Source organism: Periophthalmus magnuspinnatus, chromosome 1 (genome assembly GCF_009829125.3).
Source record: "Periophthalmus magnuspinnatus isolate fPerMag1 chromosome 1, fPerMag1.2.pri, whole genome shotgun sequence".
NCBI lineage: Eukaryota > Metazoa > Chordata > Actinopteri > Gobiiformes > Gobiidae > Periophthalmus > Periophthalmus magnuspinnatus.
In genome coordinates this window covers 20,962,448-20,989,364 of record NC_047126.1, presented here as the reverse complement: position 1 = coordinate 20,989,364, position 26,917 = coordinate 20,962,448, and the positions used below count along the sequence as shown (strand labels likewise).

The 26,917-nt window shown below is 38.1% G+C and overlaps 2 protein-coding genes across 2 annotated transcripts; both read left to right on the top strand.

Annotated features, from left to right (window-relative positions):
* Nucleotides 1-145: 145 nt before the first annotated feature.
* Nucleotides 146-17,126, top strand: LOC117378832 (dual specificity testis-specific protein kinase 2-like). Its single transcript, XM_033975527.2, has 11 exons — nt 146-310; nt 1,859-2,941; nt 6,209-6,330; nt 6,634-6,682; nt 7,672-7,818; nt 9,339-9,421; nt 9,784-9,874; nt 9,991-10,074; nt 10,627-10,713; nt 11,029-11,119; nt 12,085-17,126. Exons 2-11 carry the CDS (start codon nt 2,735-2,737, stop codon nt 13,218-13,220), a joined length of 2,097 nt encoding a protein of 698 aa, XP_033831418.1. The 5' UTR covers nt 146-310; nt 1,859-2,734; the 3' UTR covers nt 13,221-17,126.
* A 661-nt stretch (nt 17,127-17,787) lies between these two features.
* On the top strand, nt 17,788-25,000 carry LOC117376421 (UPF0687 protein C20orf27 homolog). Its single transcript, XM_033972902.2, has 6 exons — nt 17,788-17,956; nt 20,369-20,438; nt 21,202-21,335; nt 22,197-22,350; nt 23,735-23,860; nt 24,857-25,000. The coding sequence occupies exons 2-6, from the start codon at nt 20,420-20,422 to the stop codon at nt 24,949-24,951; spliced, it is 528 nt and encodes a 175-aa protein (XP_033828793.1). The 5' UTR covers nt 17,788-17,956; nt 20,369-20,419; the 3' UTR covers nt 24,952-25,000.
* Nucleotides 25,001-26,917: the final 1,917 nt, after the last annotated feature.

Here is a 26,917-nt window from a genome sequence, read left to right as displayed (position 1 = left end):
TCCATACAATTTTTTTTAATAAATATATAGACTTATTTTATTCCTTTTATAAATATTTTGCATTTGTTCACCTTTTTGCTAGATGTTTATCAGGTTTTATTTTGAAATACAAACCGGAAGCAGTTACCGCCTTCACGTGCGCCTTGACTCGTGTCTGGGTGGTTATGGTGGACATCCCGACGAGCGGCCGGGGGAATCGGGACCGGATTATCAAGAGCGGACGCGAACCTCAACATCGACATTTTTGTGGTTTTAAGTGACCACCAGAAACAACAGCGAGCCACCCATCTCCTCCAGGCCGCCGTGAGAGGTGAGGTTTTCGGCTTGCGCTTGTGCCGTGGCCCGCTGCTGCCTGGTACTGACAGCTCCCGTTATAACCAATGCACAACTCGACATCTCCGAGCTACAATATTACGACTTGCGAGATAATATCAGTGCATATATTAACGATGCACCCTTATTCTATTTGTATTTTGGTTATACATTTATTTGAGACGTGATTAAATGACCGTGTTATTAAAATCTGCAGGAGCTTGAACGCAAAGGAGACAATCTGTTGATTTATTTATAGGCACACCATATGTTTGTTGTTTTGTTTTTTCATCGCAGTTGCTTCAGTTTTTTCACCTGCTACAAATATATAGTATTCGCTAGAGAGATAAGTAGCTGGGCCTGTGTAGATGTAAATGGATGACATCAGAGTGAGACATCGACTGATCCACACCACGACCTACAGCACACACAGAGTGGAGTGTTGTTTGAAGTGTAGTTGGACCTCACAGAAGGAACAATGGTAGAAATTGAGGACAGTTACAAGAACCTTGGTATCCCATAAAACAATGCAACCTTGAAGAGGCAACAAGGGAAGCAGCCACAGCCAAATACCTCAGACGAGTAAGGCAAGTCCTAAGGAGTCAGCTCAATGACAAGAACAAGACCCTGGCAATAAACCTCTACACCCAGGCTCAAGGCCAGAGGTGACAGAGCCTTTTCTGTGGCAGCGGCCAGACTATGAGAAGATCTGACAAGCGTAGGGAGGGTATGATACATCTAAGGCATTAAATCATTACTCTTGGTTTTATTTAATATTTATATATTTTCTATAGATGTTGAGTAAATGTGTTATTATTGTTAAATAAGATCACTTAACTTACTTACTTAAAGGGACGGTATGTATGGTTTTTATTTAAAATTTTATATGACTTAACTGTGGCCCCAAGCTGTTTACTGATAACAATTGATGCAGATTTATTCTTAATTACAAAAACATGTATTTTTTTTATGTGATCATAAGGTTTGATTAATTTTTACGTGCCAAGGAGCCAGGAGTACCTCACTTGAATATGATGTGCTATGTGCATGTAGTGTATGTGAGATCTCCCGATCCGAGTGTCAGTGAAGCAGGACAGATTTTTTTTCAGAGAAATTACTGTAGCATACACATAAGCCCATTAGAATTACTGTAATTATTGCATAGCTGAAGATATGTCCTGACTGAAATCGTCTGAACATGTACAGAGGACAGAGAGTAAACATATTGGTAGAAAATAAGATTGTGATCTTTTTTTCCCCATTGGTATTAAAATATTCAAATAAAGAATTCCTGTGCTACCATAGTCTCATATTGACCTGTGGGAAACACTGCTGTTATCTCTTAAATGAATTATAGAAATAGAGACCAATATATCAGTTGACTGATATATCAGTAGGATGTTTGCACTTTTTAGTGTATAGGCTATCAGCCGTAAAGCTCAAGCTTTAAGTTGGTATTTTGTTAGAGCCACACCCCCTGCCTTAGCTGCGTTATGTCTTATTTGAACATGCCATCACAACATTCTTATTTTGTACTTTTATACAGGCTAATGATGTCAGCTGACGGCATAGACTCCTCACCACCACCCAAACCAATGACACGTGGAGACACGGGCCAAGACTAAACCATCAGTCCAAGAGAAGTGTTTTTTCAAGTCTAATTTAAACCCTGTTGGGGCCTGACTATGGATTTATATTTTGGTTCATTTATCTTCAAGGAGAAGAATCTACATTTACAAAATGGCGGATTTGGTTTAATGCTGGATTTTTTATTTCAATAATTTTGGTGGAGCTATTTTGGTTGACCACACCCACCATTACCAGTTTTAACAGGACTACCCAAGCTTAACTTTTGCTATTTACAAATACAAGAAGTTAATTTCAGTCTTTTCTGGCTTCATCTGATGTGTCTGATTTTCATGTATACTTTATTTTTCAACTCACAATTTAACAATATAGTTTTTTAGCACAATGATAACCATTACCACTAAAATCACTTTTAACACGACTACTACATAATGCATAGATTTTTGTGGAGAATGGAAGTGCATTTTAGTTTAGGTTTGGTTGCTACAGTCTGCTAAGAGGATATTTTTCAATATCTTTTGGCAAAATGATGCTCCTATCCTCTACCACCAATTTTAAAAGGACTACTAATCCCAAAGTTTTTTGAAATTTTGGCTAAGCTTAGACAAATTGCTTAGTGGTATTTCTGGTATAGTCCCAGTAGTGCTGAAAATGCTGCTGTCTGCCAAGTGGATTGTCTTCTACATAATTGTTAATTTTGGTGGCATTTTTTGGCACAATGATGCTCCTAGTCGCCATCACTAGTTTTAAAAGGACTACTAAACCCTAACCTTTTGGATTTTTGTCTGAGAATAAACAAATTGCATAGTGGTAGTCCTGGTATAGCCCTGGCAGAATGGACTACCGTAATGAATGCTGCTTCTGTGACCCGGAGGAGGGCCACATGGGGCCAGATGAGCTTCCTCTTCACAGTATCCACGCTCCAAACCGAATTCGGCCTTCGTCCTACAGAGCCCTGAGGAGCGCTGTGTCCAGTCTGGCACGGATCGATGACTTCTTCTGCGAGAAAATAGGATCGGGATTCTTCTCTGAGGTCTTCAAGGTACGTGGATTTATGAATTATGTGTCAAGTTGGGCTGACCCAAATAGGAGCAAATTATCTCACTGCTCATTGTCCTGGTGTAACATGTCTAAGTACTACACCAGGACTAAACCAGGACTTAAAAGGTTTAGTCTGCAGAAGCGCCACGTTTAGAGAGTCAAAAAGTCAATCCTTTTAAGTATAGCTGGAGGAGGCTGCACGAAGAGGTGAGACAGTGTGGTCTGAACATACACAGGTTAATTGATCTACTCGCTGTATTGAGCACAATTTAAAGGTAGGCCCATTAGCTGTAACATGTGCTCCTACTGGTTTGAAATCATCAATACAATCACAGCTAAACCTGGAATGCCAGTAACTGTAATATATTGAGAAAAATAATAAAAAGCTCTTTTTGGTTTATTGCTAACTGCTTTTTGTCATAGGACCTGGTAAGCCAAAGCGAGCAGCTCTTTCTGCTACTAATCTTACTGAACTTATGTAAAATGTCTTTAATCATGAATAAATCAACATCATTTTTGCTTCTAGTAAAATCTATATTTTATTTAAATGGGAGGTTTGTAGAATTTGTATTCAAATTTTATAAAAATAACCTCTGTGTAGCCAGAAACAAAACATGTTCAGATCAAATGTTGTTTTACCGATAACAACTGTAATGTTGATTTCTTCTTACAAAAGCCTTGGACATGATGGCCAAGTTGTTTATGTTATACTTTGGTGTTTTGGTTCTATGTATGTATTGTTTATGTATTGTTGTGAGTGGGTCAGGTTGTGTTGTGAGAGTGGGGTCAGGACCTGTGCAGAATAAGCAGATTACTGTTACACACATGAACATGGGAGGCCCTTTAGTCCAGAGAAGGGGAGAACAGCTAAGGCATGTTTATTTGTAGAGCACTATTCGTACACAAAGTAATTCAAAGTGACTACAGACAGTTCAGCCTGGAAAAACTTTTAACAGTCACAGACAAATGAGATGTTACTGTTTAGATAAACTTTTCATTCTATTTATTTCATGTAGTTCATGTTTTTAACAATATTTCACATTTAGAATAGTTTTTTTGGGTTTACGGTTAATGTAGTTTTAATATTATCATTTATTTTCTGTATTTTCAGCACATTAAATTGGGGAATTGTGGCTTACGGATGGACTTATGTAGAAATGCCATTGTCGATGTTGAATGATTGACTGAGTTCAAAGGGAATTCAGTGTAGCACATTCCTAAAGATCTTATCAAAGTTTCACTCCCCAAATGCACACATTCACAAAGTATTTAAAGGGATGGGCCATTGTTTTAAAGGGGCAAGTTTGAGATGCTTTGGCACGGTTGGCATGTTACTAGATAATGCTTAGCAACATTATTTTGTACGTAGATGATAACACATACAGCAAAGATTGAATGCAGCATCAAATCCAGTAAAATGACTTAAAATCTTTGGAATGTTGGAAAATCCTTCTCAACATGCATAAGTTCATTAGAGGCTCAACATTTTTCACGACTGCCATTACATTTTGAACGTACCAACTTGTATTATTAATTTTTTTTGTATGATTTATATTGCAATATGAACGCAATTGTAGATGGAAGCCCCACAATAGCACAGTAGATACCACAATAAAGACTCCGTGCCTATTTGTATAGACCAGAAACCAGGTTAAGACTAAATAATTTGGGAAAAATATCTTTTAATCTAATATTTTAAAAACACATTCAGGAGCATTAACATTTGAGAGAAGAATGAAGTCTTAACTGCTAAGCTAATACAAGATTAATTTCAGATGTTTATAGAAGCTTAAAAATGGCAGGGTTAACAAGTTTTATACAGAATAAACTTAGATATTTTGTTGTTTACAGAGGAATTTGAAGTCGCAGCAATTTGCGAATACAACTCAGATTCCGTTGAGATAAGTCTTGCAGTCGTTGTAGTGGCACTGAAACTAAGTTAAAGGTTAAGGTTGTGTGTCTTCTGCATTTGAGAATCCTTCAATGCTGCTGGTGCAACCTGTCAGGAGCAGTGGACGCCTATGGTGCATGTTTGGAGTTTATGGCGGAAACCAGAGTGCCCATGCGAAACCCACCCAGACACAGGGAGAAACATGACAACTCTGCAGAGAAAGACCTGCGCAACCCTTAAATCGAACCTGAAACCTTCTTGCTGTGAGGTCTGAGTGCTGGAAGGTACACAGGTGGATTTGTTTAGTTCTGAAAATTCTAAACCAGGTCTAGAGTGTGGTCTAGTTTGTATTTCGTGACAGTGTAAGTGTCATGGTGGTGGATTTGAGCAGATCAGTAGCGGTGATGGGAAATCCAGAAATCCTATTAGAGCTCTATTAATACTCCTGGACTCTACACTGAACTGAGGGACTACAGCAGGACCACGGAAGCACTACAGCAGAACTATAGGCGAACTATATCTGAACTGGGGCTGATCCAGACAGCTTGGAGAGTGGGATAGACAGGTCACTGACAGAGCTTCAGAGCTCTGTCAGTGACCTGTCTATCCCACTCTCCAAGTATCAGGGGTGGAAACAAGGCTGCAGGGTCAAAGACAGGGGCTGTGTGCAATGGGGCTATGCTACTGTAACAGTGATAAGATCCTTTTAGCTGATGTAGCTTTGTTTTGGCATATCATATTATAAAACATATGTATGAAAAAGTGGTTAAAGGGACGGTATATACCGGTAGTTTTTATTTCAATTTCATAAGCATTATTTGATCATGTAGGTTTCCTGTTTCTATACATCTAAAACCGTAAATCCCAGCACCCGCAGCCAATCATTGATCAGTGCTAGTGCAGCTCATTGACTGAATTATGGAGGTTCTGAGCTTTCACATGAGGCATGGCCTTTCCATACACTCACAATTAGGAAATATTGTGTATGTGCCCTCTATATGGAGGTTAACGCTCCCAGTGTCAGTTGTGATTGTAGTTATTTTGTTAAACCTTAACAGCACAGGGTACATATCCTCTTTTTAAAGTAGTTCAGCCTATTACTCAAATATCCGTGAATGAAAGTAAAGCAATGTCAACAAATTCTAAATGATACTGATATATGTTGCCTCTCCTTTGTGACAAAAGCATCTTGAATGGAGTCTGATTGATGTGGCAAAAAGACAATCAATAACTATCATAATGTGATTTAATGGTCAAATATTCTAGAAGACAGATCAGTCAAACATATAAACATGGATTACTTTGTTATTGTGAACTAATTATATTAGTGAAAGTTACTTTATTCTTACTAAACATTTGCCTATTTGTATCTTACAGGTGCAGCACAGGATTACAGGGCAAGTGATGGCTCTGAAGATGAACACTCTGGCCTCTAACAAAGCCAACATGCTGCGAGAAGTGCAGCTCATGAATCGACTCTGCCACCCAAACATTCTCAGGTAAACCACTTATGTCATCATATCAACTAAATACTACATGCCAGGGTGGGTAAATATATGCACCTTCTACAGCTCAAATCTTGTTATATTGCAAAAAAAAAAAAAAAAGTTCCACCAGCTTAAAGGTACACATCATAGATGTTGACCCCTCTTCTTATTGTTCCATCTGTCATTTACTGAACGATCATAATTATCACTACTGGCCTGAAACCTTATAATATGGAATATGCATTATCATTTTGCAGTTACATGGGTGTATTTGACCTATTTCTTATTTCATAACAATAATCATCATATTTTCAGGTTTCTGGGCGTCTGTGTTCACGAAGGCCAGCTCCATGCTCTCACAGAGGTACGTATCTTTCTCATTTTAAATCTTTTATTTTTATTATCAGTCCATCGACGTGCTGTCTGCCGAGGGGTGGTTTCCATGGTAACGTCTAGAGACAGTCAAACCCGGACAGCTGCGTTTTGGAGTCTGAAAACATAAATGATTCATGATGCTACTGTCTCTCTACATGTCCCAGTATCATTACATCTATTGTTAATATTTTATGAAGACGTGTCTCCTATATGTTATATATGAGCTTTTGTTCAAAATTTACTCTGTGTTAGTAAGTGCTGTGCGAAATACAGGGAAAAATGTATAAATGTAATTTTGGAAAAATATCTTGTGATTATGGTTTTTATTGTTAAACTAAATTAATAATCCGATACTTTTCAGAACATGTTTGTAGAGGTCAACACTACAGGGTTAGCAGCTTTTACACAGAATGGGAGGTATTATATTAAAAGTATTATACATTTATTTTTGCGTGATATCCTAATAATTGTGTGAACAGTGCAGCGTTCCATTTTAATTAATTATGAGTTTAACTGACCAAAAATGTCTTTAGTTGACTACAGCCTTGAAGGTGCTATACTTGATTTTTAAAGTTTTAAAAACATGAAAAAAAACATACCTAGTTCATTTTAAACAGTTTGCAGTGGTCTAAAGGTATTCCTGAGTTAACTTATCCATTACGAACATCCTAATTCTTCATAGTGATGAATTTATAAGCGCTTTTTGCAACTTTCAGAGACCCGAGTGGAGTTTTGACATGTACTGTATTGGTAACAAAAAATAGAAAGCAAACAGCACGCCAGTGTTACTTCCTTTTTTCAGACAATAAAACAGTTTATAATTAGAAGAAGACAGCAATCATTGGTCTCATTTTGAGCTCAAGAGCTGCTTATATAATATATCTGTAATGGGGCAAGACAAATTTTGCTGAAATACATTTATACACAAAAAATCTGATATAGGTACTTAATATAACTCTGTGTTTTCCTGTGGTGCAGTACATAAACGGCGGGAACCTGGAGCAGTTGTTGGACAGTGATCTGTACCTGTCGTGGAGCGTGAGGATTGGCCTGTCTCTGGACATCGCACGTGGACTTCAGTATCTACACAGCAAAGGGATATTTCACAGAGATCTCACCTCTAAGGTAAGAACAGAGAGGAAGAGGGAGAGCGAGAGAGAGAGAGGGGGATGGGGAGAGAGGGTGGAAGGGAGGAGGGGGAGAGAGGCCTACAGGATCTACATAGTAAAGGGATATTCCACAGAGCTGACCTCCAAGGTAAGAACAGAGAGAGGGAGACAGGGAGAGAGGACAGAGATGGAGAGAGGGGAGAGATGGAGAGAGGGGTGACATGGAGAGAGGGGTGAGAGGGGAGAGATGGAGAGAGGGGAGAGATGGAGAGAGGGGTGACATAGAGAGAGGGGTGAGAGGGGAGAGATGGAGAGAGGGGAGAGATGGAGAGAGGGGTGACAGAGAGAGGGGTGAGAGGGGAGAGATGGAGAGAGGAGAGAGATGGAGAAAGGGGAGAGCGGTCAGAGAGGGCAGCTATATTTACACAACAAAAGAATATTCCCAACTACGACAACCTCACCTTGGAGGTTCCAAGGAGGTAGAAGAAAGGGGAGAGGTAGAAAGAAGAGAGAAGTAACGCAGAGAGTGGAGAGAGGGATTCCTATGAGGAGATGTATCCTTGTTAATGATGAAATAAGCTATATATGTGCAGGGCTACTTACTGGACTGTGTGTTGTATGTTCACACGCCGTCTCAGATGATTTGTTGAATGTTTCTATCCTATTTCTTCCTCTTGTAAAACCTTTGCAAACAATATACAGCAGTAACAGCTGCTTATAATGTTTAAAGAGGGGTATTAAGCATTTTTTTTTCCTTTTAGCTTTCTACCATGTTATGTTGTTCTCATCAAAAACATGCCGGAAGAGGGTTTGGATGTCATCCATGCATGTTTGAGTATTTTAGATATCTCTCCTGGGTCCTATTCAATCCCTGCTTACGGTTAGCTGTAAGATTCTGTGCAATGATCAGCCCACAAGCCTTCGTCACCCATGCTCCCATGTGACAATTGTCCATAAATATACAAAAACATGATACAAAACGGGACACAACAACCTGACAAACCTGATGTGATGTGCAGTAGTTTCATTACGGGGATGCACACTGATAGTGTTGTGATAGTGCTCTGAAGGGGGAGTGGCGGACAGCAAAAGGAAGGGGGACTCAAAAACAAAAGTGAAACTTGTAAAATACATAAATATGTTGTTTACAGCGAATATAGCATTATCAAAACATGGCGTTACGGTATGTGTCAACAGCTAATACCCCATAAAAGTAAAATACCCCCTCTTTAATCATAATGAAACAGGCTGTTTTAGACTTGTTTCATTCTTGATGGTTAGAGTTCAACTTTTTTGTCCCACTTGTGAGAAATTTGTCTTGGGCATTCCATTTATTCTGCCATTATCACTGTGCAATAGAACAGCAAACCTATAAATGCAGAAAACAAAAAAACAAAAGCCCAATTGATAACAATTCCATCAACAACAATGAGGTCCAGAATCCAACTGCTGTATATAATATTCAGTAGCTTAAAAGAAGCTGACACAAAAGATTCTGAAGTGTATTCATGCACATACTTATACTTATACTTGTAGAACTGCCTGGTGCGTTGTGACAGTGGGCTGTTCACTGCTGTGGTTGGAGACTTCGGACTTGCAGAGAAGATCCCAGACTACAGGTCAGTGACATGGAGAGAATGGGGAAGATTCAAAATCCACTTTATATCACATTCCAAAGTGCTGCATAGTAGTTCATATGAAATTAAAGATTTTCTATCAACTCCACTGAGCTCCATTAAGAAATAAAAACAAACAAACTGTAAAATCAAACAAGAACCACAAAAAGACGTAGACTATCATATATGCAAAATAAAAGTAATAAGGAAAAAAAAACAGCAACAATAAAACAAAAGCCACAGAGGACCACTCAGCTCACGTGGTGCTTTGCCAGAGAATAAAATTGATTTCTTTATTCTCTTCTTTATAATTCTGTGTATATCAAAAGGACTAGTAATTACTGTTGTTGATCGTGGTTTTGTAGTGATGGTGTGAAGAAGCAACCTCTTGCCATTGTTGGCTCCCCCTACTGGATGGCCCCAGAAGTTCTGAGAGGAGAGCTTTATGATGAGAAGGTAAATACAAAAACAATTACAGTCTGCAATGAATGCTGCTGTTTTTCTGTTACATCTATTCCATGGAACTGTGTACAAGGTCAACGTAAAATGATATTTAACTTGTTCCTGTTCAGGTGGACGTGTTTGCTTATGGCATCATTTTGTGTGAGATTATTGCCAGAATTGAAGCTGACCCTGACTTCTTACCAAGGACGGAGGTATGACACATTCAAATATAGATATCACTGTATAAATAACTACTTTGCAGACAAGAAGAGACAGATAAATAATTAGAATTGTTTTTGGGAGATTCTTAGAGAATATTGACCAGTTCATTTTTGTCATAATGGCCCACCTTTTTATAAGTTGCATTGTGTTCATGTTTCTAGAATATATGGAGGGCAGCTCTATAGGAGATTTACCAAAAATCTGTATCCAAAAATGTTAAATCTAATACTTTTTTTGGAATTAGCTCCACAAACCATGTTATTCTTAAATTCTTTCATCTCACAAGAATCATGTTTTTGGGGATGAAAAATGGCATCCCTTTCTGAAATTGCTATGAAAAAAGAGAAAATGCCATTGTGCGTTTTTTGTTTCATGTGGATAGGCCCAGTAATTCCAGAGATATTTACCATAAACCTGATCACAAAATCTGCAAATTCCACCATAGAATTCATACCTGTTCTCCAGCTCCAACATTGTAGTTTTATACATTTAGGCTTTATTTTTGGTTCTGTCCAATTTATGTGATGTCTCTGTGAATATAGGACTTTGGACTTGATGTTGTGGCTTTTGAAAACATGGTTGGAGACTGTCCCTCTGCGTTCTTCAGCCTGGCTGTGACCTGCTGTAATGTGAGTACATGTGAGAGAAATTGTATCTCTAAATATTTTTATTTTTGTAATTTAAAATAATTTTTATGTTTAACAGAACAAAAATAAAACAGTATAACATAAATAAAGAGCAAACTATAAAAAGTACAACAGTGAGGACCTAAAAGACAAAAACTCAAACTATTGTAGACATATAGAAACCAAACCATCTCATTCACAACATCGTTTTGAAAATGTCCATGTTACGTTAGAGTGGAAGTCTAGTGTCTCTGAATGTTAAAGTAAAATTATATAACTCTAGAGTCCTGTCTGTTTTGTCTGTTCTCTATTCTTCAGATGAGTGCGGAGAGGCGACCCACTTTCTGCGACATCGTTTTCTCTTTGGAGGGAATGAATCTGGAGGAGAAGGACAAAACCGTTGCACTCGGTAATACTAATAAAAAATTATATGTTTTTAGAAAAAGTGTTTCCATTAAATAATTAGCAATAAAAAGTTGTTAAAACAATACACAAATACATAAAACAGCAAAGCTTATTGGATAGAAGTCAAATCTGCCGTAACTAAATTTGTTGCCAGGACTCGCTTGTAAAAGCGATTCTGAATCCCCCTAAGGTTCTCATATTCCTTGTAAGATAAAAAAACAATCTGCATTGTTTGTGTTAAGCCTGCTGTTCAATATTTTCACCGGCTCCCTCCTGGCACTTCTTAATCCAACTGATATGTGACAATGTCCTTAAGTAGGTGCAGACGTTAACTTGTAACAACACGTTAACAATTCAAGAGCCCATTGGAGCAGATGCATGCAAAGTTTCGCAGTAGCTGAATACCCTCATTTGCTTATCAGATTTGGGGCAGTAATAATGCACATACTTTCCGAAGGAAAATCACACATAGTACACCCACAAATTAAACACAAAACATTTTTGAGTTTATATTTGCAGTTTAGCACTTGGAATGATAACTGAGGTCCATAAAGCTTTATTTGAACACTTATTTGTGAAGAGATAACTGCACAAAACCTGACCACACTGCTCTCTTACAGGTTTATAGTAAAAAGTGCTGTTTGTAGTAAATTCAAATTACAGAATATCAAATCAATCTTTAGTTATAAAGCGCTTCTTATACAAAAATGTAGGTGTGCTTTACAGTTATTATGGGGAAAATAATCAAAATCTGCCCTATATATCAGCCCAAAAATATTGGCAGACCTTACAGGCCATCAAGTTCCTCCAAACAAACTGCATCGGCCATGAAAAAAACATATTGGTCAATCTCTACTCATGTGACACGGACATCTTTAATTAGTGAAGCACTCGTTATTATAGACTTACATACATCACTGCTTAAAATGTAAATCAAAACTATAATTACTGCTATTTTTTTCTCTACAGAGCCAGCAGTTGACGACGTGAGCCCGTACCGCCGCCGCAGCTCGCCCTGTCACCATGTCAACTGCATCCAACAACAACAACAGGGTCTAGCCCGGAGTCAGTCGGACGTGCTGCCCCCGTCCTTCCTCGTCCCTCCTCTGGTCGGAACACCGGCTCGAGTCAACCCATTCTCGCTAAGACAGGACTTAAACGGAGGCAAATGCAAACTTTTAGACACACCAAGCAAATCTGTGATAAGTTTAACATTTACTTTGCCGGCTTTGAGAGATCCGTGTCTTTCTCCGCATCTATTCCGACCATCTCCTGGTGTTAGAGCACCACCTAGGAGGTGTCGGTCGCTCCCATGCACGCCAGAGCTGAGCCGGACAGTTGTTTTGCAAAGCGAGAAAGATAAGGAACAAAATGACGAACAAACTAAAGAAGAAATTGAAGAAAATGATTCGAGTTTTGAAGCAGTAGCAAGCAATGCAGTAACTGAAGAGGTGAGCAGAGAGAATACAAGTTTACCTGTTGAATTGGACATGGTTTCTTTGGAGCGATTGGACGAGGAAGATGAGGAAGAGGAAGAGAGTAACATTCAAATTGAGCCTATGGACTGCACAAAATCTCCAGAATCCGCAGAATCAAATCCAACTGCTACACCCCTCCTTACCTCCGCCTCTTCTTGTCTACGAACTAATTGTTGGCGCATCCCAATTTCAAATGGACCTCCAACTTTGCCTCCTTTGCCACGATTGACCAATAACAACCAAACCTTTGCGCAGTGGGTTGGAGTAGGAACGCAGTCAAAAGCCTACGCCCCGGCCGCACCCCTTTATAATCCGGATTCACACACGGAGCAGAGTGATGATGTCATTTCCTGTCCGGGTTGCTGCCTGGTTGGACTGAGTTTACCGTCAATTTGCTTACGTGGTTCGACTGGCATGACGACCGCAGCAGTGGAGAGGAGAAGAGTGTCCATACCGAGGCAAAGAGCAAACTGGAATTTAAATGGGACGATATCGGGAGGGAGCGGGTCCGAATCTACAACAAACAGTGCGACCAAAGCTTTACTGTGTAGGGGTACGAATGGGGTTACCGCGGTAACAAGTGTACCTCTGGAACCAGGACTGCCACTACCGGAGGCTCAGACATAGAGTTAAAGGGGAGGAGTGTTTAAACAAGCACAGTTTAAACAAGCACAGAATGTAAGCAGACAGCAGCAGGGGAAAACCTCCTTAAGTGTTACAACACAGTCTGAATCAAACGGTTGGGTTCACATGCTTTTAGTGATTTTTAGATGCATGGCTACATCCCTTCTAACTAATTGGCAGATTTGTCTGATTTGTACTTTGATTTGTTGTCTATTTAAACCAAATGCAGGCATGTCAAGATAATAAAATTTGAAGTGCTACATAGAGAGATAGTGTGATTATAATTACAATATTGACATTTTTTGCCACTGACATTCTAACCCAAAAGCAGGATAATCCCAGTAAACCTCATTTTAAATTTACAGTGTCAGTAAAAGGCATGAGCTGTAACAAATACACTGTAGAGTAGTGGTCATAGAACTTATTCAGCCATCAACTGCTCAAATCTATTACATAAGAAATTGCAACAAATGCAATTTTACAGACTATACATTTTTCAGGTCAGAGTTTACAAGGCCCATTTTCTAACAAATTCTTAGTACCAGAGCTCACGGCCATCTTGTGAGCACAGATTTCTCTTCAAACAATCAACACGGCTCATTACACTCCCAACACGTTCCCATCTGACACTGCAGAGGGAATTGTCAATCTTTCACTGTTTGCAGAGTACAAATATTGTTCTTGACTGAGTATTGTCCATTGCACATAAATAAATGAACTCAAATGTAAAAGATTTTTCTATTCATGGGCTTCATCTCCCTGTTCTTTGTAGAGAAGGTGTCATTGGTAGTCATCTAGACACTGTTTTTGCAATCAAGATCTTTCATCTCCCATCCAGAAGCCATTTTAAATTTCAGGCACTAGGATTCATAATATACTCCACCATTTCTGTTCAAAGAAGCTCTTTTTTCAGATGTGAAGGAAGCTCTTTGAACAGAAATGGAGGTTTGATCTGCCAGCTGTTTATAGAAGCGACCTCAACCTTTGGAATAAGGAGACAGCAAGTCAATCAAATCAGGTGCTCAACAATGCTGTAAGTGAGACATCCAATACACAACGGGAGCATAACGACCCATAATGATATTAGCTAGTAAACAAGAACAGGGCAGTTTCACTCTAAAACTCCTCTATTCGGGGCTGGACTTATTTAACTCAGAGTAGTATAAATCCTAGTATCTCGAGCCAATACCATCAAATTGAAAATGGTTTCTGGATGGGAGCCTAAATGTTCAGATGACCAGATGTTGAACCACCGTTGAAACCTTCTTCACACTGAACCACATCTGGACAAATGTGGGATTACACTATCTCGTTCCTGTTTTATGGTGACATTTTGAGGATGGTTGACCATTAAAAAGATATAATATGTTTGAATTGTTAATTGATTTGGCAACAGTCCTAACTTTTCATGCATGGATATATTCAAGGAGAGTAGTCAAAATCCAGCAAGGTATTCAAAGTTCCTTTTGCGGAAAATTGTCCCTTTAACCATACCTGTATTCAGACTGTGTAGTGACAACAGCACCACCTGCTAGGCTGCAAGTGAGCGGAGAGCGAACAACTACTGTATATGGTCAGAAATAATGTGTCAAATGTAACTCAAAAGTGTAAGCAAAAGTTGTGGCTCTGAAAGTAAAATTCCAATTGCATTTTTCCCATAGACTTGCCAAGATGAATATATTAAGGGTTGAATTGTTTATATGTTTTAATTTAATATAATATATAAAAACACAGTTGTTTACAAAGTTAGTATGATTGCAATTAGTATTAGTCCAAATGTCTAATTTCTGAACATGTTTATATTGAGTTAGCAAGTTTTCTCCATATAAAGACAGGATTTTTTATTTGTAGAGGACATTCTGTTGACTTAATAACTGTAGCCTTGTATTATATAATTGTGCCAACACTATAGCTGTTTTTTTTTAGTTATGTTTAACCCTTAATATGTCGTTTTTCTGTCTTTGGAAAATATTTATAAGAATTTTACTTTCTAAAGCGAGATTGGATGGGCATTGTTGACCTCCATAATCTGACACGAGGGTATTGGGTTTAAAAAAAAAAAGAAAAGAAGAGAAAACAAAAGGAAACAATAGATGCACTGAAAATTCTACTAGAAAGTGACCTGTACAAATAATACTGATGATGATTGTAACATGCCATGCACTGCTACTATATACTCCTGAATATATTTTTACAAATTATTTATTATTTATTTACGCACGGAAATCACACACTGGTAATATTATAGTTAAGCTTTTTTGCTATTTGTAAATTTTTGGTAATTTTTTAAACAATACTTGTAATAATTTTGAGAAGTTATTGTAATATAGCTTCTGCACTGATAAGCTAGTGTCATATTGCCGTTTGTAAAGAACAAATTGAGCAGTGTTTTGCTATTGCGTGGGTTTAAACTCATGGACTTTCTTGCTGTGTAAATAATAATTTGTGAAGCAGTTTTTTAATCTTACTTAAAGGTGCACTATGTAACGTTCCACCACCTGTTTCCATGGAGACGCTATTGCTTTGCCTGGAATGTTCCTCAGTATGGCATTGAACTCCTCTATTTTGCATTCATTCACTTACAGATGTTTTTATTGTTCAAAAAATATAATGGAAAACATTCTTACTGTAAGTGGGCTTGCCTCTCCACAGACCTATCTGTAACTTCGCCTGGTGCTGTTACTTGTTTGTCTACAGGGGGATTGATAGATGAAATGCCACGTAATGGAACATTCCAGTCAGAGCAATAACATCTCCATGGAAACAAGCAGGCGATGGACACTTGCCTGTTTCTGTTCTGTTGCACGAAGAACAGGCGCAGAGGCACGGGATTTGTTCTGGAGATCTTTATTGTCACTTACAGCAATACAGCGTTAAAGGCAGCGTCCAGCAAAATTGAAAAGAGAGTCTAAAGCAGAGTCTAACAAGGTGAGGCCGCATCAGTGTTTTATAATCCTCCCAGAGTGACTCCTGTATGAAAGGAGGCTACTGATAAATGTGGCCTTCACCAAAATGACCAGAACGTAGCTGCCATCCTCACTTAGTGTGATATATGGCCACTGCTGCATGGAAAACAACATTTTATACCTTTGTACAAAAGTAAGCAATGTATTATATTTGTATATTGTCTACACACTCCACCGGAAAAGTTACATAGTGCACCTTTTAACTAATAAACAGAATAGCACGAAGTGAACTGTTTATACGTTTAATAACAATAACTGACTTTGTACATTTTTACTGTAGTAGAATGAATGGGAATGCATTGTTTGTTGATTTTTCATGTAAATTCTTTATTTTTGCACTTGTGTTCAGGGCACTTAAAGCTTTCAGTAAATGGTGCTTCATTCAAATCAATTCTACTGATGTTAGCCAAATGTCTGTCTTTGTTCACTGTAAGGGTGCAGTTACTCAAATTTTAATCATGATTACAAATATTTATCCAACCAAGTTAATCTTTTCTAAGCTACAGTGGCTTTAGTTAGAAAAAACCCCCAAAAAAAACCCAACAACTTTATAATTAAATGATAATATTATTTCTCTACAGGCTCAAATGATAAATGATTGTTTCAAATAAGTGTAATTTCAAATATGAGCGAAATAATTGCGATGGTACATTTTTGAGCGGCCTTAAAACTGCCAGCTGTAACGCTGCAAAATAAGAATAATTAAAATCATGCAAAAGTACTATGGATTATTGAAAAAAAAAAAAAAAAACTACCAAAAAACAACACATAAATTTGCTAGACTAATCAAAACAAATTAAATATAAGACCGAGCATATGTTAATAATTATTTTAAATATTAATTTTTGCAGGCAGTGTCCATGCAGAAGATTGAAATTTGAGAGCTCTTGTGATGTTGAAGTTGGACCATTTTCATTTCACTGTTTGTTTGTGAAACTAGAAATCTGCGTGCAATAAACCAATTATGACTGAAATGTCGACTGTGCTTTGTAAGAAAATCGATACTTTAAAAACTATATCTGTGCCATCGTAAAGCATATGTTTTTACTCATGACCAACTCCTCTTGCATCCTCTGCTTGGTCTGACCCTCTGCTCTTCACCCTCTGCTCCATCTGACCCTCCTCTCCATCTTCTGCTTCATCTGACCTTCTCCTCTCCATCCTCTGCTCCATCTGCCCCTCTCCTCTTCACCCTCTGCTCCATCTCACCCTCTCCTCTTCACCCTCTGCTCCATCTCACCCTCTCCTCTTCACCCTCTGCTCCATTTGTCCTTCTCCTCTTCACCCCCTATCCTCCGTCTGGCCCTCTCCTCTCCATCCTCTGCTCCACCTGACCCTCTCCTCTTAACCCCCTGCTTCATCTGACCTTCTCCTCTTCACCCTCTGCTTCATCTAACCTTCTCCTCTCCACTCTTGAAATGGATTACGACTCAGAAAACCTTTACACAAATTTGCCTGTTTACTACTATAAGACTGCCAGCGTCACTACTGCTACAGATGGATGCCTGGCTGTGATTGGTCGGTCTCTCCCAGGGCAGGGCTTGGTTTGGGTGATGTCCCGTCCACGTGCTCTCCGCTCTCTCTCCTCCACGCGTGCACTCCATCCATCCATCCATCCATGCGCGCTCCCGACGCCCCGTTCACCAACCCTGCGTAAGGAGAGCATCGCTTCACCAGGACGAAATCTACGGCAATTTTCACATCTTCCAGGAACGACGTGTTTGCAGAGCGTCCTCAACACAAATGCCCTCCGCTTTAATGTTTATTTAAAAGGTACGTATCCTATTTTAATCTCTATATTATAAGATTTCGCCTCTGGATGGTTGGGTTACTGACATGGGCGTGCGTAATACTCCCGAGAGAACTGTTTTATTGGGTTAGCCCTGATACATTTGTCTATTTTTAGCTCAGAAACGCTTCCTAATGCGGAGAGAGTGGATAAATATAGCCAAAAAAAGGTTGCCTTGTGTTTTTATTGGCTACTACTGTTTGATTGTCTAGACAGGGTGGTCCCATCTCCATGAGAACTTATACAGTGGAATAGAAAAATAAATAAAAAAATAAATAAATATATGGATTGGGCATATTTTTATTTAGATTTCTACTTTACTGCCTACTTAATTTTGTAGGCTGCTGAGTTTTTATTATATAGTCATGACAACAAAACAAGGCTATTGTCTACAATAAATAAAATAGTTACAGTGAGATTGCATTGGTTGCTAACTGAATTGACATGCTTTCCCTATTTAAGGTTACATCCACTCTTCTCCTGGTTTAGCCCTGGTTTAGTCCTCCTGATATAGACTTGGTTTGGTCCCATTAGTCCTGGTTTAGTTCAGGTCAAGTCCAGGTATAGTGCCAGATTTAGTCCCAGTTTTGATGTGGTTTGTGTGAACTCACTTTATGTTACATGATTTTATACATGCAATAATAGCTGAATAATCAGGTATATGACAAACATAATGGTCCTCTTTACATTTTCTAGAGGGAATCAAAGCAGTCGTTGATTAAAATCAAGGATAAATCCATAGGACAGCAAAGGTGTGGTTGTGACTAATGCTTTTCCAATGGTCTTTTCCTCTCCTGTCCTTGTAAGCTACAGCAGATTGTGTTGAAATATTTACCACTTTCTCTGCATAGGTTGTGTTCACATGATGCCAATACAGTATTCTCAGCAGCGAAGTCAGGTCAGGCTTTAAAAAGCTGATTATTTTGTATGGGGCTGAAACCTTCATCACAATTAATTCACAAAGGGTGCAGTTTTTTAAGTATCATCATTTTTTTCCCCTCACAAACAAAATATCTTGTCTTATTCGGCATGAAAGCTGTTCAGATCTGTTCAAACATGTTCGGAAACGTGATTCTTGTCAGTTCAAGGCACAGCTCACAACTGGCCCAGAAACCACTGTACAATTAGTCCAATCAGGTACTACTGCAAATCACATCAGTTACTTCCAATTAAATCAAAGTAAGTCAATTTGAGCCATGCCCTTTTTGACACCTGATAGTCAGGCTAAGCAATTAATATAATTTTAATCAAATTGAGATCCGGGAGTTTAAAACTGTTAAAGACAAACTTTTTTTTTTTTTTTTTTTTTTTTAATAGAGAGGTTCACAGCCGATATTTTTTTTCAGTAAAAGTATGAGGTTTGGAGCAATATTCAGACTCTTCAGAGGAAGAAATTTTTATAAAATTCACTTGATTGAATTTATTTAACTTATAACCCATATAAAAATAGTGAAATGCAATGATTGTATATTGTAATAATATAAGAATGTTACTTTTGTGCAATTTTACTCAGCCCTATAACACCTGCCTATTTAGTTCTGGTTTATAGTCCTGTTTTAGTCCTGATTTCATCCTGCTTTAATCTTGTTTTAGTCCTTTTTAGCCATGGCCTAGTCCTGTTTTGTCTTGTTTTGTTTAGTTCTGCTTTTGTCCTGTTTTAGTCCTGTTGTATAGTCCTGTTTTAGTCCTGGTTTATTCTTGTTTTCTTCTTGTTTTAGTCGTAGTATCTCTCTTTGAACACATCTTCCTTGCAATTCCCCTGCTGAGGTGAAAGTGCTTAGTCATGCGTTTGAGTGGAGCTGTGATTGGCTCATACATAATGGATAAAGGACATAGATGTTTGTGCTTTTGTATTAAACACGCATCACACGATCTGACTGTTTACTCCAACTCCAAATATTTACAATTTTCAAGTATTTATATTTAATTTTTCATGTACATGTACAGTATTTTGCAGTTCATTATGTAATATTGTCATGACTGTTAAAATCTGGTGATGTTGGACAAGATGCACTCCTTCAGATTTCCAGTGGGAATTCATAGTCTAAACCAGGACTAAACCGTGGCCTAAGTGCCTATCAGTGATTCATATACATGTTTGTTCCAATTGCCCATCCTCCTTTTAAAGCTTAAAATGATTGGACTTCAAAAAATCTCAGAGCCACAATAAAGATAATCATATAGTCAACTAATTAAAATGATTACTATTTGACTACTAAATGTGAGTATGAATCAGGGGTAGAGGCAGACAACATTATATCAGTGTTGGGCTTGGTATGCTTTCATTAAATGGATTACACAGCGTTTCATCTTTTTAAACAGGACGCTTGAGATCTGACTGAATCTGATTATGTAACCTGGACTTTGCCCTTGTTCTTTCACTTCCTGGTTTGCAGATGGACAGTGATGACGTCGAACTGTGATTGGCTGATACATCTCTGATCACCATGGCGACCAGGCGTAAAGGTGAGGTCATGCAAATTCATGATAGGTTTTGTTTTATTGAGCTTTTCTTTAAATAGTAATCTTAATTCACAAGGGAGCAGTGATTAGTCTTGTGGGAAGAGAAGCAGAAACCAAACAGCCCTTGAGAATGCTATTTTAAAGGTGCAGTGCACAACTCATGGAGGGTCCGCTAGCTGCTTGTCTCCATAGAAATGTTATTATTTCAAATATATTTATCTCCATAGAGAAAAGAAGGTTGCCACCAAGCAAAGTTACCGGTCAGATCTGTGGAGAGGAAACCCTGCAGTAGGAAAGTATGTTTTTCCAAGGTATTTTTAAGGAACAAAAACACTGGCATTTAAAAAAGCAAGATATACAACTAATGCCATACTGTGATATATTCCAGGTAAAGCAATAGTAAGATCTTCATAGAGACAAACAGCTGGCAGACTCTCCACCAGAAAAGTTAAACCTTTCATGATTTAATTTGTGAATCACATAAAAACTCCTCTATAGAGTTACTTTAGAGTACTGGGGTATCATGTTTGTGCTCCTCACCTACTTGAACTGAGCAAAAAGGCAGGTGGAAAAATAAAACAAAACAAAATATCACAAAAAGTTATATAAACTGTATAACTAGTTTTCAGAAATAATATGATCAAAAAACGCTGACTTTTACAATAAAATCTAAATAAGCCATAACCCTAATCCTAAGTGAATGAGGTCTTTTACACTATGTGCAAGTTTCCTGCATTTGGCATTTTTATTTATATGTTTGTTGCAGGGTCTACGTCTAAAGGCGCAGTTCGTTTCCCTGATGATGATGCTCCACCCGGATCTCCAACGAGACGTGACGACCAATCAAATCTCTGCTCCCTCATCGCCACGAGAGAGAAGGACGGCAGCTACTTAGTCAAGGTCTTGGAAATGTATTGGTATTTCAAAAACATGGAATAATATAAAATAAAATAAAAACAGAATAATAATATAATATGTATGAAAAAAGAAAGTGGGATTGATGGGATTCAACCATGTTCCACTCATTTTTTCCACAGACTTTAAAAAAAATTCTAATATTAAGAGTTCAAAGTCATTGCGGAGGCAAACCAGCTATGTAGGAACCTATATCCATAGCAGCGTAATTTTAAGTATTTTGACTTTGAATTCCATAAACATAACCCTACTGTGTCCCCTGATGCGAGGTAAACATCTTCAAATGAAATAGCTGAAGGGACATGATGGACAAGCAATGGTTTTGGTTGGTTTTGGTTCCCAGGACGATTATCCAATCAGCAGAATGAGCCTCTCTCATTTTAGCTGCCAGTTTCAATGCTGAAATCCTGTTGATTTAAAAGTGAAAATCCTCTCTGATCTGAATCACCACCTAAACTTTAGCAGCCAATCATAATCAGTGCCAGTGCAGCCTCTGGAGCTCAATGAGTGAATTCTGGAGGCTCTGAGCTTTCACATGAAGCATGGCCTGTCCATATACTGAGAATGAGGAGGAAGGAGTGTGTGTCCTCTATCTACAGGTTAAGGCTCTGACAACTCAGTTCAGTAAAAAAAAAAAAAAAGCCTTAAGAAAAGCAAGAACAAAAGCTACATATAGTTTTTCTTAAATCTATAGCAAGGCCCACAAATTTAAATTAAGTTCAAAAATGAACTTTTTGACATTATATATCCAGGAAATAAGGATTGTATGAACATATATCCACCTCTTTAGCTCCATTGCTTTTCTAGCTTTATTTTCAGTTTTTTCTCTGCCTCCGCTGATCTCAGGCTGGTTTCCTGAAGAGTCACCACGTGTATGAGCTCATCTTCACTGTCCCGGATGTCCCTACTTTGGGCAAAGACCTTTCCTGCTCCATCCCCTCCTCCCCCATAAGAAGAGCTTCCTACCTGAAGGTCAACTGCGTCAGCTCCACATTGGAAGGTATAGATGGAAAATTCAGTGTATTCAATTCAATGTATTTCTGTATAACCCAAAATCACAACAGCAGTGTGAAGCAGGGCTCTACAAAATTGCTGAAACAAGCTAATGAATAACTGACCCAGATCATTCCCTGTCCTTAGTTTGCAAAGTAGGACTGCAAGATTAATCATAATCTCATTGAAATCACAATTTGAATTGACACAATTAGCAAATCACAAAGACTGCAGTTTTTGAAGTACCATAATTTCCTCCACAAACTACAAAAATATCCTGTCTTATTTTGTATAAAAACTACTAACTGTCAGTCAGAAAAAATTAAATGAGAATTTTTTCCAGAAACTGTTAAACCCACCATACAGCACCTTCCTCATTATCTGGGGCCATTTTGTTATTTCTACTTCCAGACTGACACAGACATTGATCCAGGACCCAGACAATCAGTAGACAAGAGTATCTGATTTCTGATTACACTTAGATACAAGGCCTTATTATATTCTTATTGGACATTTTTTTCAAGCAACTTTAGCAATGGATATTTACAGAGAACCTGGAAACCATATAAGTTTGAAGTAAGAAAAACCTTACTTGTGCATGGAGTGGTGAAATTCCATGTATTGCAAAACAGAGCTAAAATCAGGGACCCTGCCTGGACTAAACCAGAACCAAACTCAAATTAAACCTAAAACTAGAACTATAAACAAGAACTAGACCAGGACTCATCAGGGACTATACCAGAACTAAACCAGGACTAAACTGATACTAGACCAGACTGGGACTAAACCAAAACCAAACTAAGATTAAAAGGTCTAAAATAAGAATAGTCTAAACCAGCACTAGACCAGGACTAAACTAGGACCAAAGCAGGGGCTAAACCAGGACCAGGCTCAGACTAAACTAGGGCTAAAGTAGAACTAAACAAAGATTAACCCAAGGCTAAAAGGTTTAAAATAGGACTAAACCAGAACTACAGTCCTGGTCTAAACTAGCATTAGACCAGGACTAAACCAGAACCACAGAGCAGGATGACCAGGTCTAACCTAGGATTAAACCAGGGAGTAAATTAGGTACTAAACCAGGACAAGAACTAAACTAGACTAAACTAAATCAAAACTAGACTGAGAATAAATGTACAGTCTCTTCAGTACCACAGGGAAGACCCCAATGTACCATGACCACATGTTGAGAACCACTCCAGGGGACAGTGCTGTGATGTCCTTGGATATGATTGGAGCCAGTCAGAATTACTTTTCTAATGTATCCATTTATTTCCCCTCTAATCACATCTTTACTTTTATCTGTACCATCCAATACACTCAAAAACGAGTGTACCTGGATTTTGTTTTTTCTGGAGAGAAATCAAAACTGAAACTGTCTTTCATTGCAGGTGGAGTAAAAGTGACGTGTGAATACAAGACTCACCAGGAGGGGGTGCTGCAGGAGGAGCTAGCGGTACTCACCAAAGGGAAGAGGGACAGCACCTTAAAGGTCAAACTACAGGCCAAGGTCATAGGTGAGGACAGGAACAAAAAACAACAGTATGTTGTATCAATAAGACATAATCAACTTTGTGACTGCATATTACCACCACTTTTGCCATAGTTGTGAAAAAGATTGTTTGCATTTTGTTTACACTCACTACAAGTGGCGAGGGGCGGCAGGAGGAGGAGACAGTCAGATGTGCTCAACAAGGCATCGTCCAGATGTCACGCTTTAATTTTCACGTCAATGCGAGCACTTAGACTTTGTTTTTCATGGGCACTCTGTTAAAAATACTGAAAAAATACAAATAAAACAAATACAACAAATACAACAAAACAAATAAGTCAATTTAAAACATTAAAAACAGATGCAGGTGTGAGTATAAAAGTTTACTGCATTTTCATCCTTAAACTCTGTGTGGCTTGGGAAAATAAATGGTGGAGGCTCTGTGCCCAGGGAGTCATTCAGCCCAGAACTGCCACTGCTGACTATGTTTACATGCACACTCTGATGTGGGTAATGTGATTTCTTTAAGTGTGCAAATTTTGACAAGGACAGTTGTGCAAAAAAGGGCAGGGTTATTTTTAACTGAATTGTACTAGAGCAATTACCTGATTAATTGCCACATGTCACTGGGTGGATGTTGTGTAATTATAGAAAAATTACAAAACATTTTTAATAGGAAGTTTGAGCCATTCCTCTTAAAGGTGCACCATGTAACTTTTCCGTTGGAGGGTATGTCATCTGCTCATTTCCATGCAGATGTTATTTCTGTTCCTAAATGTGCCACAGTATGGCACTAAACTTATACTCCATGGACACAAGCTTGTTTGTTTTTGTTTTTTTTATATGCATGCATGTTATTTCTCTTATTTTATATCTACTTTACAGCATTGGACACTTTTTTATATTTATGGTTCACTGAATTTAACTATGCCTACTTCTGTATCTTAAGTTATGCCACTACTGGTCAAAAGTTTTATTCCACTGTGTAAAAGCTGTGAGTTTCACTGCTCTCTGTTCACAGACCCTCACCACGGGACGCCAATGCTGCTGGAGGGAGTCAAGTGTCTAGGGCCTGTGAAGGACTGCCACTCAAAACACTGCAGCAAGAGAATATAACGACCATCTGTACTGTATCAGATATGCACTATATCAGTGCTTTTTCATCTACGTTCCCCTGGTTTATGTGTCTTATTGTCCAGTACTCCTGACTATTGCTTCATTACTCATTACTATGTCGACAATACAGCCAGGGTTGTCAATACAATGGGTGGCTTCTCTGCATAAAATCCATAGATTTCCAACATTTAAACTATAATTACATTGTAAAACTTTATTATACAAAATAAGTTGTTTTGTTTATGGTTTAAGTACAACACAATTAAAACATGTAATCATATTTACATTTATACCATATGTATATTTTTGTTTTTTTTATCAAGTGGGTTCAAAAAATACTGACTCTACTTTAGTTTTTCAGATCACTAACTTTATCAAAATATTATTCTTTCTTTGTTTTTTTGTTTTTTTTTGTTTTAAGCCATAGAAATAGAGTATAGAGCTCAACACAAATGTGCAAACACGGGACAGAACAGAAAAATGGGCAGGATGAGTTTGCTATTTCTGTGCAAATGGTAGAACATGGACCTCTCCTGGACAAATGAGGGATTACACTGACTCTTGGACTGATCCTGAGGTATATGCTTGTGTTGACACTGTTTCATCACTTCTCACCTGGCAAATCCAGAATGATATGTCTCTGTATTTTTTCATACAGAAGGATATCAGTCTGGTCCCCACTCCCTCCATCGTGTCTCGAGCCAGAACCAAACATGTTAGTGCAATCTGATTCATTTATTTCAGTGACGCATGTGAAACGAAAGAGCTCATTTACAAACTAAATCAGGCACAGTCTGACTTGGCTTAGTGCCAGACTACCACACCTAAATGAAGACATGCCATTGCATTGCTAACAATAGTATTAATAAGGTCGGCCAGTTGCTCAGGTTTTGCTCCTCTGTGTAGCACAATCAAAATTTAATTTACTGTGAGACACCTTAAATTAAAAGAGTATATTAAATAAGACAGTGAGCACAGTGTAGAACATTTACACCGGTATTGAGAGACACTGCAGATAAATGAAAACATCACTAAGTCAGGATAGTAAGAAGATGCAAGATACTAACTAATCCTCTTGTAATGAAAATGTGTTGTCTTCAGGTGCAACTTTATATGGAGACACAGAATAACAAACTGTCTTTGAGGTTACAAATCCCCATATAAATCATTTGCTGAAAGTTATTTCAGTGAAAAGAGCCTCATTTACAAAGCCAGGTGCAAATCTAAGAACATAATGGAAAAAAAGGCATGTGATATTATTCATATTATTTATTTACAGAGCACCTTGCTCATGGACTACAGATGGGAATTAGTTTAGGCTATAATCTGGTGCAAAGCATCTTTAATGTTTTTTGCACACTGTCCCTCCCAAATAAACTAATAAAAAAATGTATACAGAGAGTGCCTCTGCTGTATATTACAAATGTCTTTGTTTTAAGGTGAAATCTTAAATATAAAAATAAATAATATTATAGTAATTTTAAACAGGTTTGGAAATATGACTATGAATATATATATAATATATATATGAATATGACTTTAAATGGACTCCCACATACTGCTGAATTACCAATAGTGACCCAATCCAAGACATACATTTCTGAGTCAGACAGGGTAAACACAGAAGTTGTCTGAATTATACACAGTGCAGTTATATAAATGGTAATCCTTTTTGCTTGGTATGGAGAAATGTATTTATTTGTGCAATAACTTGTGAATTATTTTTGAAGATAAAATGTTTTATTTTGATTACTTAATTTGTATGGCCTCATTGCACTTCCAATGTAATAAACAAAGTCTCATTTGCATGTTGAGTGTGTGTGGAGTAGAGAAATAAACTGTGTATAACATGTACATTCTGTATGCTGGTCTGTGCTCGTGTCAGTGGTGGAACAAATGAATAACTGAGCCTCATTGTGAGTCTCCCAGATTGTCCACAAACCTGAAAGTTGGTAGTTCAATTCCT